Raw genomic sequence first — 15,330 nt, forward strand, 5'->3', positions numbered from 1 at the left:
TTCAGAAGACTCATTCGACAGTTTAAGAGAACCTACAAATAAATCTACTGGGAACCACATTGTTTTAAACTTCATTTAAACCTGCATCTGAAAAGATCATTTGAATGATAAAAACTTGGGAATAGTGAGGAAGTAACAACTTTCAGGCACACTACATCACGATGCAAGCAGCTTCGCTGTCCCTGATGAAACATCTATGTTAGAACAAAAGAAAACATACCTAGAAGTGCAGTGAGTTTGGGAAGCAGACCAACTTGTACCATTTTATTTCTCAGGCCTGTGTCAAAGGAGAGATTTAGTAAGAGTCGAAGAGTGATGTTCAGCAGGTCTTCATGCTCACAGGGTACCATTTTCACAAGTTTTTCAACAATGTCCATTTCAACCTGCATATTGAGAAAAAGAAAAATCCATAATCCAAGCTTAGTTTTATCTTCAAGCCCCCTCAGTGTGTTATACATTCACAGGCACACGTATGCAAATACATATGCAGTTTGTACCCACAGTAGTGACTGTTAATGTGTTTTCATCTGAAGCAGCTTTGCTTATGTCTTTGCGGTTGAAGTCTTCTAGATTGGGTTACTGGGTAATGTTGATTAAAAATGTTTTTGACTCAAACAGTTCAGATGTCTTGGAAATACTCCTCACAATTGGAATACTGCAAGAATGTGGTCAAGACATCACTTGCAAGACAAGATTGGGGAGGGGAACTCATTTAAAACTTAAACACAAGCAACCCTGGAGTAGCTGACATTAGACTCAAAGAGATACTCAACCAAGAAAGAGAGAAAATTGGCATCCAAAAAGAATCTGAGACCTTTCATTATGGATTTCAAATAAACTCCTAGACAGAACTTTGCATGCGCTCTCAGAAGAGGCATGCTGTCCTGTATGTTAAATTAATAAAACCATGAAAGTAATCTTGAAACATGTATCACTTTCAAATTAAAAAGTGGAATCCAGGAACTGAAAAGTAGTATCAGTTCCTGAGATCATGTTCGCTTTACCAGCCAGAAAAGATATCCAAGAATTGACTGGCAAGACTTCAGAAAGTTTTTTATCATCTTTTAAGCAACATTTCTCCGCTTTTATTTGACATAATCTTTTAAACGCATTCATTTTTTGTCTCCCAGAACCTGCTTTGGCCAGAAGGAGGCATATAAAATTACTCTGCATTCTTCAAACTTTTGCACATATGTAACTAGCCTTCCAGTTATAAATACACACTGAATGAATACCAAGAAAAGAAACTACAGCTCTCCCCACACAGCACAGTGCACAAATCAAACAACCGTCTGGATACCTTTGATCAAAAATAATCAGATAGCAAGAACTCCTACTTCAGTGCTTTGAATTTAATATGGCACTTGAATACCAAAAGAAAAAATGTGCTATAAATATACATGGATTGTTCAGTTTCACTTAGAATCAGGCACTGCACAACTAATCCTGGTTCATTTTGCCTCCGACATTTTTGTGTTATTGCCTCATATAAGTATTAGAACACCTTCTCCTTCATTGTTAGCTTTCCTTAATAATACTGTGGAGAAAAAACGACCATCTTTATTATCAGTAAGAAATGCTCAAACAGATAGCTGACCTGAAGTATACAAACCTTTTCAAAATGTTAAAACGCTGCAATAAAATAAATTCAACAATTATGTTTCATTTGTCTTTCCACCAAATGTGGAAAGTGTGCCAGCAAATCAGTGGGCTGGAGAGCTAATCCTTAATTTCCTAGTAAAGTCCTTCAAGGAACTATATAAGTATAAACTAAATCAATGACCGATCACCTGATAAACAGTCTACATTCCCCCAAAACACATGCTTGGTGTCTGACTTTTGTTAAGAAATAGAATCCTCATATATAAATAAGGGACATACCTCTTGTCTGCAGTGTTCACTGCACATACATGTGAATGACAGTTCCAGTAACAAAGATGCAATTAATTTTCTATTGCATTTACACAGATCTTTTCATCTCATGATCTAAGTGTAACATTAATCTCAGATTACCTCTTGGATAAGGAAAATTTATAATTTTCACTTAACAAACTGGCAGAAAGGCACAGAAGCGAAGGCACGTGTCTACTAAAAGCCATTGAGAAATCTGTAAAGGAGATGCTTGGCTAGAGCTTAAAGTCATGAAAAAAAAAAAAAAAAAACAACTACAATTTCCAAAGTTTAAGACTTCACCTAAAAAAAACCTTATGAAGAACAGCACTGCCTCCAGTTCTTAGTAGCTACTGGCAGCATGAAAGAATAGTTGTGAGGTGCCTTTGAAGACCAAGCTGACCTAGGAAATAAGTAAACTAGTCTAGCAAAGTGCAAAAGGATAACTACCTCTCTTTCCAAGACAACACGTGGCAAAGACAATTACATGTTTTCAAAAGAGTCTAGTTTGGGAGAAGGGTCATGGGCATCTCCAGAAGCAGGGGTATGACAAGACTCCGGGGTGCTGCCTTCAAAATTTGGAATTTTATGTATCGTATTTTGAGGTAGCTTCACTGTTTGGGATGACAACTCTTGAAAAACTTGTGCAGTATGTCATGGCTGGATGTTGTACGACTTTTCTTTTACTCATTTGATCATAACAATAGAGGATGATCAGTGCTACGGATATTTAGGGTGGGGACAGAGACATCTCCCTCCAACCACACAAAGTTTTCAGGGTCCATACATTTCCAATATTGCAGTAGAGTGCTATGAGCCTTACCATATCATTTTTGTTCTCCATAAAAATGCTGAGTTTCTTCAAGAAAGATACAACCAGGATAAGCAGCTCAAAATTATCACGGTCCAGTGCTTTCACTAACATATGGACAATGTTCTTGTTTCTCATCTTCAGCTCAGTGCGAGTATCCTCAGCAAGATTTAGGAGCAGGTAAAGTGCAACTAACAAAGTCCAATACAAATCACATCAACAGATCAGAGGCAATAGAACTAAACAACTCTCTATATACACATTAAGTGCTTAAGTCAAGACTTTCAGAAGCACTCCACTCCCTTCCCAACGCATTTTGAAGGAAACTGACCATGAATGCTTTTTATTCCTGTTTAGAAAGCATTAAGAGTAATTCTAACAGTGTCTTTAAAAAAAAAAAAATTATACATATCAAAAGCTTTTAGTGATTATATTTTTTCTATTCCAATGGGAATCGTTAAAAAGCCCTTCCCAGGAAAGTTTTGCCAGTCAGATCATTGCAATCTAACATTAAGTGTATTTTAGTACAAAAACTGAGATAAAGCGAAAGCTATTCAACTTCAGACACAGACTAAGTTAAAAAAACCCAAGTCAAACCTACAAAACCAAAATACCCAAGTCCTCCCAAACTAACGTCATGAGCAAAGAAAAGTTAACTGGATCACTTTCGCTATTTTTCCTTGAAGACTGACAGATCACTTTAAAAATTGTTAACATACTGTCAAATAATTTAATTAAGTACTCATCTTCTCCCTGTTCTTTGGCAATGCTCTTCCATATTCACCTGCACATTCATGACGTTTAAGACATTCCAGCTATAACAAGCATCTAGTAGAACCCTCTACACATGTCCACAAACAAGGAAATAATTTGCTATTTGGATTTGGTACCTCTGAGTAGCTGCTCCTGCTTGACAACCAGTCCTTGATATTTCTTATAAGTTTTCTCATAGTCCTTTTTCAGGGTTTGATTTTCAGGATCTTCATCAAGTAAACTGAAGAAGTTAAGGAGTTCAGATAAAAGTTACACAGTCTAGATGACTATTGTCCTCAAAGGTGTTATTCAATCACTAGTAAAAAAGCAAGAGATCTATGGAACAGCCAGTGAAAAGACACTACCACAGCAACAACTTGCTACACCTGTAATCTAGAGCATGATTTTTTTTCTCCTCTTAGGCCTGGACGTTTTACAACCTAATAGTCAACAAAAGCGTTCCTAAGACACACTGTTGATAAAACAAAACATTTTTTTTCCTTGCGTTGTTTTCATAAATTCAATTTAACCTTTTCAGTAGCCCAGACTTCTCACTCTTGGTCTTTTTCATATCTGCAATTATATTTTTCACTTTCTAATAAATTCTACTGCTTTCACAGAAGTTCCTGTATGCTCATCTCATATAACTCAACAACAGCCATCGAGACAAGTCAGAAGCCATCAAGCTGCCCCAGCATATCAAAAGGATATCAGCTTTCTTCTTTTTAGCAAGTTCTTCCTGCCAAAGCTCATGTCTCTTCAGTTCATGGTCTATAATATTCATACACAGAGCTCCAATTTTGTAGTGTGTGATTATTCCATGAAATTGAGAAAAACTACATTGAAGAAAAAACATCTGTGAGGAAAAAAGTAAATGCAAACAACCCCAAATCTGTTTTGACATCTATGGCAGCAATGTCCCAACACTGCAGCACGTGAAGTATTAAAAAAAAATATTTACTCTTTGCCCCATTATAACAGTTCCCTACTGGAAAATTATTTCAAAAACAATTCCTAAAAACATGAATATTTTTTTCCAAACTTGTAGAAGGACAAGCAACAGTGTTGTTCCATGTCAAAATAAAAACACATTCCAATTTTCATGCGTAAAGGAAAATGTTTTCCAATCAGCCCCAGTTTTCATATTGTAAGTGCTTCAGAGGACCCTCTACTCACCAGAAATACAACAGAGGTCTAAAACCAAGTTGCAATGTAAATTCCATTTTAATTATTTCTAGGCTGGGTATGCTGAACAGTGGCATACTTAAATATGAGGCAGCTCAGCCTATAAACTACAGATCAGAACCCTTACTAGTTTATTCTCAGCTCTACTACACACTGCCTCACTGTGGGGGTTCTTTTTGTGCCTCAATTTTGTAATTTATAACAAGTGTGTTTCCATCTCAGTAAATTTTCTTCCTGTTTCAGTGAGGTTTTGTAGTGCAGCGCAGAAAACAAATGAAAAGCCACTAAGCAGAGAGAAGTTCCTTACGTCCCTATACACAGGGACTCTGCACTCACCTTGAAAAGCAGAAGAAAATATAAATTATATTGGTAGCAAGCTCCACGCTTTGTTTCCAGTCTTCCCTCAGCACCCTAGCCAACGCACCCAGGGCAGTTTCTGAAGTGAAATAAGATTTAGAAAAGCATCAGCATTTTACCTCCCCTCTTTTGTCTTGTGAGGCTCAGAATGTGAATACACCTTATTCTACATCTGTCAGTTTTCTTACAGAAGAGTTTTAGAGGTATCTCACTTCAACATGTAACACTGCTCACAAGTTCTGTTTGGACATAGTACTAAAATAGAGAATATTCTGGGTGGTCATCCAGTCACAAACCCTAAAAAGAAGTGGCATGCAAGGAAACTGCAACTAAACACTAATGTCATCTTAAAACTACCACTAACCTTAGGATCTTGTGGCCTCTGCCACCTGTGTGTTCCATACTACACTGTGGCCCCTACCTAAAACATCACCACATCTACTTTCAAATCCCCTTTACATTCCACCTTGATAGCTATCATTTTTCATCCACTTCTTTCTATTTATTTTTCCCCCTGTAGCAACTTTGTTTTATTTAATAATTTGGTTTATATTTATTCTTGTCATACTTCAGCTTACTTTTCCTCTCTGAATCACTTATCTTTTCCATTCACTTCCCCCTCCTAGTCCCTCTTCACAGATACCATGGTACCTGATCAGAATGAGAAAAGCAGCAACTGTCAATTTCAAGCACTAGAATATTTGCAACAACACAGGGAACAAGCCATCATATGATGGCTTAGCATTCCCCTACCATTCAAATTCCTACAATAATCTTGCTTGCTGACATTGCAGGATGGGTAGACTATACATGGACGCCATCATTTACTGGAGGAATGTGGGGGTATAAGGGCTCACTAAAAGAAAAAGGCAGGAAGGGAAAAAAAAATTACTAAATTAACAAGACATCAATCACTTTGGAGGTCTGGTTTGGATTGCCCTTACCTTTTGTCTGTCTGACACCTTTACAAAGTATAAGGTCCTTCCCCACCCCCGCCGAAGAGATGGGGCAATACGAAGTGAGAATGTATATACATGTACACATACATATTTACAAACACTGGCTATTCCACACTGGTGTAGCTCTCAAAATGCACACAGCACAGCACGTATGTATGCAGACACAAAATGACAGCAATGTGAACATCCTATCATGCATTCTGATAACATTTTAAAATGGATTCATAAGCAAAAAAAGTATGGTGTGCTAATGAAATACTTGGGTGATGCATCCACATTCAATTTATTAACTATTTTGGAAACTAGACACCTATATGTATGCCAACCCGTAAATCCCGTTTTCAAAGCAAGTTTCCTGATCTTCAGGATACAACTCTACATACTCTTGTCTCGACCAGCAATGTCAATTGAAATTAATTTAGCATCAAAATAACTAGGATGAGAAAAACCAGCTGAAGCCTGTTGAGGCCAGGAAGATTTCTGTGTTAGGCCCACCTAAGAACAGCCTAAGAAGCATCCATTTGTGGAAAGATGCAGCTGCACTTTGACAGCCAGCTTATTACGTATTGAGAAGCAAAGCCTAGCAAACCACAGAAAATCCCAAATTAAAGGTGAACTACTTTTCTCTTGAGAAGAAAGCACCACAAATTATCAGCACAACATTAATAGAAGTTACCATTGGGTTTTAAAGTTACCATTGATAAGTAGTTCTTCCAAATTATCAGGATTCCTAGCCAGCTGCAGGATGAGGGCAGAACCACGCACTTTGTCAGGAATGTCCTCATACAGCAACTCAATGTACGCATCCATGTCATTGATATTGGCAACTTCATCAATCTAAAAGCAGTCAGAAGCAGAGATTTCACAGAGAAAGAGAGATGTCAATTCAAGACAATCAATCACAATGTTATTCAATCACAAGACAAAAGAGTGCACAGCTTTGACTTAAGATCTTAGGAAAAATAAAATGCAAGGAAAAAAAAACCCAACACATCCAGAATCACTGCCAACAAACACCAGGATAACTGAGAATATTTAATTACAAAAAACAAAGGATGCTCAGACATGACTCTCTGTCCTGTCCGATGTTCCAGACCTCACTTGCTGTCCTGCTGCGTGCTATAGTGGGAGGGGGAAGTATGCAAGTCAAATATTTTACCCTTTATGGAGATGATTTTTATTCCATTGTGCAGTATTTCCAAACTAAGTTCTTTGTTTAAAAAAACAAGAATAAAAAAAACCCCAGAATTCAGCATTTCCTCTCCCCCTCTCCCTTATATAACTGCTTGCTTAAGTAGTAAATGGGTTTTGCATTTCTCTAACACCAATATTTACCTCCATTCCTTCAAATGGGGGTGGATCTTTTGGCTTACTGGATTTCTCTTTCTTATCTATAAAGAAAAAGACAAGGTTGCGGTTAAGTTACGCATATTCATATAAAAAACATAAACAATATTATTATACTGAACATTCTGGTTAAATCAAAGTCTTTTTGTGTCTAACTGACCTGCCAGACTAACACAGCTAAGGTATGTCAGGTTTCTGAAGCTGAACAGCCCACAGGGAGCAAAATAAACCCTCAGGTGCCTTTTTGACTCCTCAGTCTACAGCCCAGTCAGCTGGGGAGACAGAGGGCAATCAACCTTAGTGCAAGCCCAGACTGACAAAAATCACTTCCACAGAGAGATACCTTAGCAGCCTTGATTCTGCTTGTACACTGTGGCAAAGCTGCCTTGTGAAACACCAAGACACATAAATACAGAATAAAAGAGGGTAAACCACCCAAACCAGTCCCAATCAAAGCATACAAATAATATTAACCTTTGTTTTAAACTCATCCCATTAAGATAAGAATACAGCTTCAGAAGAAAGCTTACTATTTCATGATTGCAAGAAACCTTGCTAACCACAAGGTAATGCAGATTCAGATGTTAAATGTAAAATTGTCCCCTGAGCAGAAAGTTTAAGATTAATTTAAGACATAAACAGGACCACCGAAATGCCTTGGCATCAGAGCAGAGAATTACTGTTCTCAGTGACTTGTTCACCAACAACTTAAGACAAGAGGAGAGAATTAACCCAAGCTGTCTGCTACACTGTACCAAAGCCTGTCAGACTCTGATACTTCTCACTCCAGCTTGACAGGCAGTGCAAATTCAGCCTCGGAACACTATCTACCCTTGCAATGGGTGATGACAGACGTTTCTAGGAAGATCCTCATACAGTCTTTTGATCTCACTGCAAGTGCAGATGCAATATGAAAAGGCTGCACCAAATAGTGGAATCTGTACCTCTCAAGTCCTGCTAAAGCACAAGGCAGCCAGTAAGAAGCATCAATACTAAGTTTAAATAACAAAATAAATAAACTTTGGTTGTAAAAAGATAATTCCTTCCAATCTCGCTCCAGGTTGTAATTTTTCTCCAAGTGTGATTTAACTATACATCTTCCCCACTCTCATTATCTCCAGAGAACTCATACATCACACAAGTCAGGACCTCAGCTAGAAAAACCTCACACAGTAGTTGTTCAATGCTGAAGCACCCCAGCCCCAAGTTACTTAGTTCCTGTATTATTTACCTTTTCCCGCTGAGGCATCTCTGCGATTCTGTAGATAGTACAACAGCTGTTCTACTTCTGCAAGTTTGGAGGGGTGAATGAGCTTGCATTCTTCAACCACCTTTCGAGCCAGGGAAGCAATGTCTGTATTTGCATTAAGACTCTTTAGCCGAATGCTGCAACACAGATAGGTCTCTCTTCAGTTTTTAAATTTTTGTTATCTTCAGTCTTTTGATTTATGTTTACACAGTCACAAATTTATTGAAGCAGAAATGATCCCAATACCGCCAATGCTTGTGCCGTGGCTTTCAAGGTAATGTCAAAGCAGTGGCTCTCTACAACTCCATATGGCAAGTAACTCAAAGAGATTTGACAGAGCCTAACTGTCCATCAGCTGATAAGCAGCAACACTAAGTGCAGCTGTACAAATGGATCCCTGTCTTAAACACAGCAGTCAGTAATTTATGTGCAATATACCCAAAAAAGTGCACAGGGTTGCAAAGGAGTACAGAATACATAAAACATCCAAAACTAAAAACAGCTATGGGTGTTGACAACACTGAAATGTTCTTTTGCAGTGCCTGCAGATACAGTGTCAGGAGTCTCCCATAGCTCTGGCATACCCGCAGCCAGGTCCACAAGCAATAAGCAGTAAGAAATCTGTGAGCATTAACAACAGGTTGGATCCAAAACTAATTCCACTACATTGCAGATGCAAGCTATGCTGATTCATCTGAGAATAGATGAACACTTCTGGTATCTTCAAAAATTGGACACAATTTAAGGATTTTCTGTTTCTTCCTCAATTCTTCTTACATACACTCACACAGGTAGCCACTTCAGCTCGAATTTTCAAATAAACCTCAGTACGGAGATAAAACAAACCTAGGAAAGTCCAAACTTGCAGCTGGAAACTAAAGTTATGATAGTTCTCTGGACTTTTCCAATGGGGAATGTTTTAATGCTCTTAAAAGAAAAATACCAAGCAGAACTAAAATGTAGATACTGTAGTAAAATCACAGCAGGGGTGACAGATCAAAACAATAGGAGAGCCAACAGCTAAAGTATAAGGCTGTCAGAAGGTTCAATAATATTACTTGCTCAAAAATTACCCATCGTTTGAGGAGGAACCAATCACTTCACTTTTCTCTACCTCAAGTTCTCAAGCAATAAAATGGGAATAATCATTTTTCTTTACAAAACATCTTAAAGTACATGGATGAAAAGCAGTTTACAACATGTGTTTTAGATGTTAACTTTCCTAGGCACATGTTATTTCCTGGCTTCTAAACCCTCCGCTAATCTAACAGTAAGTTTTATAAAGATTAGAACATATTATTTCTTACAGGCTGTTGATGCTTTGAGTTACTGAATTTATGACTCTACAAAAAACAGAAAAAGCTATCAAAACTTGCTATGACCTTACATTTTCTGACATTCCTTGCGCTCCCCCAGCATGGGGTCTCCCGTCTCTGCCAGAATCGTTGCTTCCACTTCATAGTGGACAATGAGGGCTTTCTCAGATGGATGCACATCTATGTTGCCTCCTTTTACCTTCCTGTCACGAAAAAAAAATAATAATTACAAATTAAACGAAAAGCTCAGAAAACATACTAGAACATAGATTAGTAGCAATGAACTGTCTCCTGTTCTACTCAAACCCTAAACCCAAGCACGGCCCTCCCTCCACACCATATTTCATTTCTCATAGCTGTAGCAAAGCTTAGTGCTAGGGGCATATCCTTGACTATTACCTTTAATACATACAGAAACACCCAAGCCATTGGTCAAAGCCTTTATCACAGAAGTCCAGTAAGGAAGAAACAGGATAAATCTTTGATTTCTAAGTCTCACAGCTCTCTTAAGGAACTACAATCAATAAAAAGATGCATTTCACAGAGAAGGTGAAATTTCCCAGTTGATTCACTGTTATATTGTCAGTATTGAGAAATCTTCTACAAATGGCATTGATCTAGTGCAGTAATTTACAAATGGAAATTTTTCCTCAAAGACTCTTCTGGATTGTGGTGGTTTAGCCACAGTTAATATTTAACAGTTAAAAATCTACCAAGAATTAATTACAAATAATTTGAATTTCAAATTAACTACTCTCTCCTGAAGCACAAACCTCTTTGCTACTGTTCTTCACCTCACTGTGTCTGTTGCCAGGCTCAGGGGATTACCAGATCAACAGCTGCCATCAACAGGTATAAATCAAGCCTGTCTATCCGCTTTACTACAGCTACAGATATTTTGGAAAAACATTCTCCAGGAAAGCACTCTGCATATGTCACAGCCAAAAGGGTCTGTCCTGCTCTCTCCTCCTTTTTGCCAGCAACTCCATGTCCACACAGAAATACAAGGGCCATGAGGATACGCCATGGATAAAAGACCATGAAGCTACATCTCATTTCTGTTTCCAAGCAATGGCAGAACCACATCCAGAGAACCAGAGAATATAGTTACACACTTCTGTCTTTGGTGGTAAAACTGACACTTGCCCGTTTTCCCCTTGGTACTGCCAACAGAGTATGTACAGCCACACCCTAAACCAGGCTCCTAAAACACTGCAGATTAAAAACAACTCCCTAATGTGGGTTTGGGTCTTTGTGTATGTATGTGTGGGTTTTTTGTTTGTTTGTTTTGGGGTTTTGTTTGGGTATTGTTTGTTGGTTGTTTGGGGTTTTTTTTTTGTTTTGTTTGTTTGTTTTTGTTTGGTTGGTTGGTTGGGTTTTTTTAGACAGATCATGTCAATAAACAGATTTACAGGTGGTTTCACCAGTTGTATTAGCATAAATAAGATAGCAGCTAGCTATACCATTGGGTCAGCTCGACCAGGGAAAACTACTCCAGCCTCACAGAGCTGGAAATGTTAGCAAATCCAGACACAGCCTTTGGTGTAACCACTCTCTTCAAAAAAATTCAAAATGTGTGCCTACATCTACCCAGCTACTATGGTGGCTGCTTTCCCTTCTGCAGAATATACCCGAAAAAAAATACCTTTTTCCTGAGATACAGCTGGTTAAAAAACTCCACAAACCACAGAAAGGTCTGCTGTGGGAAATGAAGAGTGTAGTTCAACTACAAGCCTTACAAAGCCATAAAGCTACAGAGCAAACAAATACAGCTCACTGTTAAAGAGCAACATCTTCCTTGATAAGACTGAAGTAGAACTCCTTCTATTTCTTAAGGGTTTTTGAAGAGACTTGTGTTTTTTCCTCTAACAGTACTTTAAAGCAGATGCTTCATTACAGCCTGTTCTCACAAGGTCCAGCCTTGCTGGGCAGAAAGCTTACAGCAAACCTATTTCAAAAGGCACTAGCTCTCACTCCTCACCTTCAAATATATTTCCCCCATATTTCAATCTGCCAGGAGATCCCAACTGCAAAAGTTCCTCCTGACAAGTCAAACCTCTGTTAAGTGACAGCTTGGTAATATTTACAGATATAAAGAAAAGGATGCATGGAGGACAAGTGGCCTGACAGAGCTGGGTATAGTTTTACAAGAACCAAGCTGAACTAACAGCTCATCACTGCCAAAAAGATCAGATCTTCCCATGTTTTCTCTGTTCCTGGCAGTTACCTTGGTTCAGCATGAGGGCTCGTCAAACCCTTTCACACAGCCTCTTCCAGCAATCCAACAGAAAACTTCATGTTTTGAGCAGGGAAGTTTTTCAGTGTGTTATGGAATTAAAGTGCTCTACAGAAAGGAAATAACACTTCCTATCTACGAGCAGGGATAAAGAGGAAGGAGTGAGACCTCCTCCTTTCGACAGCAGTAAACTACTGACGAGCTTAGCAACTAGTAAATCCTCAGCCTAAGACTGCTTAAATAGCTTTAGCATTCCCCATATTTAATTTTTACCTTAAGAGGGACAGATGGGTAAGCTGAAGAAGTTACAGCTGCAGAGATTTTCTGCCCTCTCACAATTATAACCACCCTCACTACTTGAGCTCCTTCCTAGCTAACGGAGTCACAAATCAATTCACGTTCAAGTTCCCTCTCTGAAAAAATCTTACTTTGTGAACTGCTTGAAGACCTACACTAAAATGCACTACCCAGCCACTGAAGTTGGTTTCTGTTCGCATTCAGATTGCCAGCATCACAAAAAAAAAAAAAGTATTTAGAGGAAAAATCCCCCCTCCTCTCCTCAAATCAACAAATATCTACTTTACTGATTTTGTATGCATCTAGTCACTTCATAAAACATTTAAAGATACACATTCTTATAACTGGTATAAGCAGCAGTGCACAATGGAGCTCACACACACATCAGCCCGGTCCTTTCACTTCACTGCCTGCTTCGTCAACAAGAATCCTGCTCTATCAAAGGTTTAAAAGAGGAAGGTCTTTCTTACAGACAAAAGCTGTGCCAGCTGAGCTCACATAACCAAAGCTGGCACATGAATTCCCTTTATTAACTAATTCCTTCGGGGGAAAACGCAAAACCAAACTATGATAATTACAAGTGGCACAAATTGCACACGTGGATAAGGCTGAAAATTCAGTAATAAATCCTAGCAAGTCAGACTTGGTGGGAGGGAGACTGCTCATGGAGTATGACAAAGGGAAACAGGGATCAAAGGAGTACCAGACTTGCACACAAGCCCAGTCACGTTAAACAGCACAGCGGATGTTTTTCGGTGTGTGCTCCCTAAAAAGAGAAAAAACTATGCTTGTCACAGTGACGAGTACAAAATAAAGAAGATTCCTCCAAAATCATCTCTGATAGCAGAAAACAGAACATGCAAGGCTAAAAATAGACACTGCTCTAAATTTACAGCTATCTATTTAATTAATTAATTTTATTTTATTTTTACCTGTTATCATATTTATATGACAGAACTAATGTTCAGAGATTATCCAGAGGGTTTTTTCCACTGTTTCTGATTATGAGTCTTAATATGTGGCATATGAGAAGAGGAAAAGAAAAAAAAAAAGAAAAAAAAAAAAAAAAAGAAAAACCCAGACAGCCTAAACAGCAAGTTCTGCAAAATCCTAATAACTATAAAGGAAGTTTAAAAAAAGATAAAGACCAGAAACTCCACAGGATTCAAGATGTGACAGATAAAATCACCTGCATGGTAGCAGAAAGTGACACTGTTCACCTATCATATCTTAACAGAGGCCTTGATGGCCTGACATCTTTTGGGATTGCTAGGACTTTTGGTCTGAAACAACTGACAGAGATCCAATAGTTGCTTACTCAGACCCTATTCATTAGGCTGACTGGTCTCACTGCCAAACAGACAGATAAAGGCACCATTCATTCATCACATCTTTAACATCAAACCCAGATCACTCACTTTATACACCATGGTTACCTCTCAGGCCCACTCCAACTCCCAAAACATTCAACTCATTCCACCTTATTACCTGTTCCCCCTAATCTGCCATGCCATGCTCTAACATCTCCTCCAAACCAGTTCATCTCTCCCCGCTGGACCCTGAACGTGCCTTTACTGCCTAATATCCCCTCTCCAGGCCCCAGCCTGGCTGTTCCCCAAAGCAACCACTTGCCCCATCCCAACCCCTAATACTCACACAACCCTCATCTTGTAACAGCATCTGTTCTCCTCTCCACTAGCTGCCACCTCAGTGCTTCATCCCAAACATACACTATAAAATGCCACCACAGCCATCTCCAAACCAGTGCATCCCTCCAAGCTATCACCTTTCCCCAGCCAGTTACCACCAGTACATCACCCATCCGATCTCTCAGCCTACCCTAAACCCTCCTTATAACCTTCACTCATCCCCGTCCCAGCCTCCCACTCCCCATCCAAGCCTCCTGCCCACCAGACTGGGCAGCCACCCCTCAGCCTGCCGCAAACAAATCTATCTCCCATTCCCAAACCACTCACCCCAAAGCTTCCCATTCATCTTCCACCCCATACCACAACCTCCAGCCATTTCCCAGAGCAGCCACTCCTCCAGCCCAATCCCTCCACCCGCCCCACGATCCCCCCCACTCAAAACACTCTCCATTCTCATCTCCCCACCTACAACCTCCCGTCCAGCCCCCACCACAACCTGCAACATCCCAGCCCCGCACCCCATCACCTCCCTACGACCCCTCCTTACCCACTCACCCCACAATTTACCACTCAGCCCCGCAGCTCCCTTACGCTCCCCCACCCCATTACCTCCCCCCCACCCCTCACCACAGCATGCAACGCCTCAGCCTCCCGCCCCACAACCTCGCAGACCCCACAGCGCCCCAGCTCCCTTTCCACCCCCCATCACAACCTGCCGCGCCTCCCCGCCCCGCACCCCGGACGGCCTCCCCGGTTACCTTTTGAGGTACCGGGCGTCCTCGCCCTGCATGGCGGCGGGGGGGAGGCCCCGGCAGGGTGCGGCCCCGCAGCGGCCCTGTTACCAGGGTGAGCGCCAGCCCCGCCCCGCGGGCTCGGAGTGCGCATGCGCGGCCGCCGCTGCCGTCGCTCCCCTGCCTCGGCGGCGGCCGCGCATGCGTACTACGCGCACCCTCCTCGCAGCTCGCCTGCGCCGGGTGCCGGCTGCGCGCGGCGGGGCGGGGCCGGGCCAGGCCGGGCCGGGCGAGGCGGGGCGCCCCCTGCAGGCGTGCGGAGGCGCTGCCCCGCAGGACCCGGCCTGCCCCGGGGAGAGAGGCGGCTTCTGCGCCGCGCTGGCACCCGTGGAGGTGCCGTGCCGTGCCGTGCCGTGCCGTGCCGTGCCAGGGCCCCCAGTGTCCCCTCAGAGTGCAATGGCCGGGCAACGGCCTACCCCCGCCGTGCTAGGTAAGCTTCCTGCGCCTAGGGCGCAGCTGACACCCCTGAGGGCCGGGGCAGCCCCACAGG

The 15,330-nt window shown here is 41.1% G+C and overlaps 1 protein-coding gene across 1 annotated transcript in view; it reads right to left on the reverse strand.

Moving 5' to 3' along the window:
- Positions 1-14,929, reverse strand: part of KIFAP3 (kinesin associated protein 3) — a 71,013-nt gene extending 56,084 nt beyond the window's left edge. The window contains exons 1-10 of the mRNA XM_086753878.1: positions 14,808-14,929; positions 9,939-10,070; positions 8,534-8,688; positions 7,291-7,346; positions 6,651-6,792; positions 4,976-5,075; positions 4,166-4,290; positions 3,592-3,690; positions 2,714-2,892; positions 221-383 (exon numbers count right to left, since the gene is read on the reverse strand). Coding sequence (XP_086610004.1) covers positions 221-383; positions 2,714-2,892; positions 3,592-3,690; positions 4,166-4,290; positions 4,976-5,075; positions 6,651-6,792; positions 7,291-7,346; positions 8,534-8,688; positions 9,939-10,070; positions 14,808-14,839 — 1,183 coding nt within the window. The 5' untranslated portion in view covers positions 14,840-14,929. The remainder of the gene's footprint in view (positions 1-220; positions 384-2,713; positions 2,893-3,591; positions 3,691-4,165; positions 4,291-4,975; positions 5,076-6,650; positions 6,793-7,290; positions 7,347-8,533; positions 8,689-9,938; positions 10,071-14,807) is intronic.
- Positions 14,930-15,330: the final 401 nt, after the last annotated feature.

This window comes from Chlamydotis macqueenii, chromosome 8, assembly GCF_036417535.1.
Source record: "Chlamydotis macqueenii isolate bChlMac1 chromosome 8, bChlMac1.mat, whole genome shotgun sequence".
Taxonomy (NCBI): domain Eukaryota; kingdom Metazoa; phylum Chordata; class Aves; order Otidiformes; family Otididae; genus Chlamydotis; species Chlamydotis macqueenii.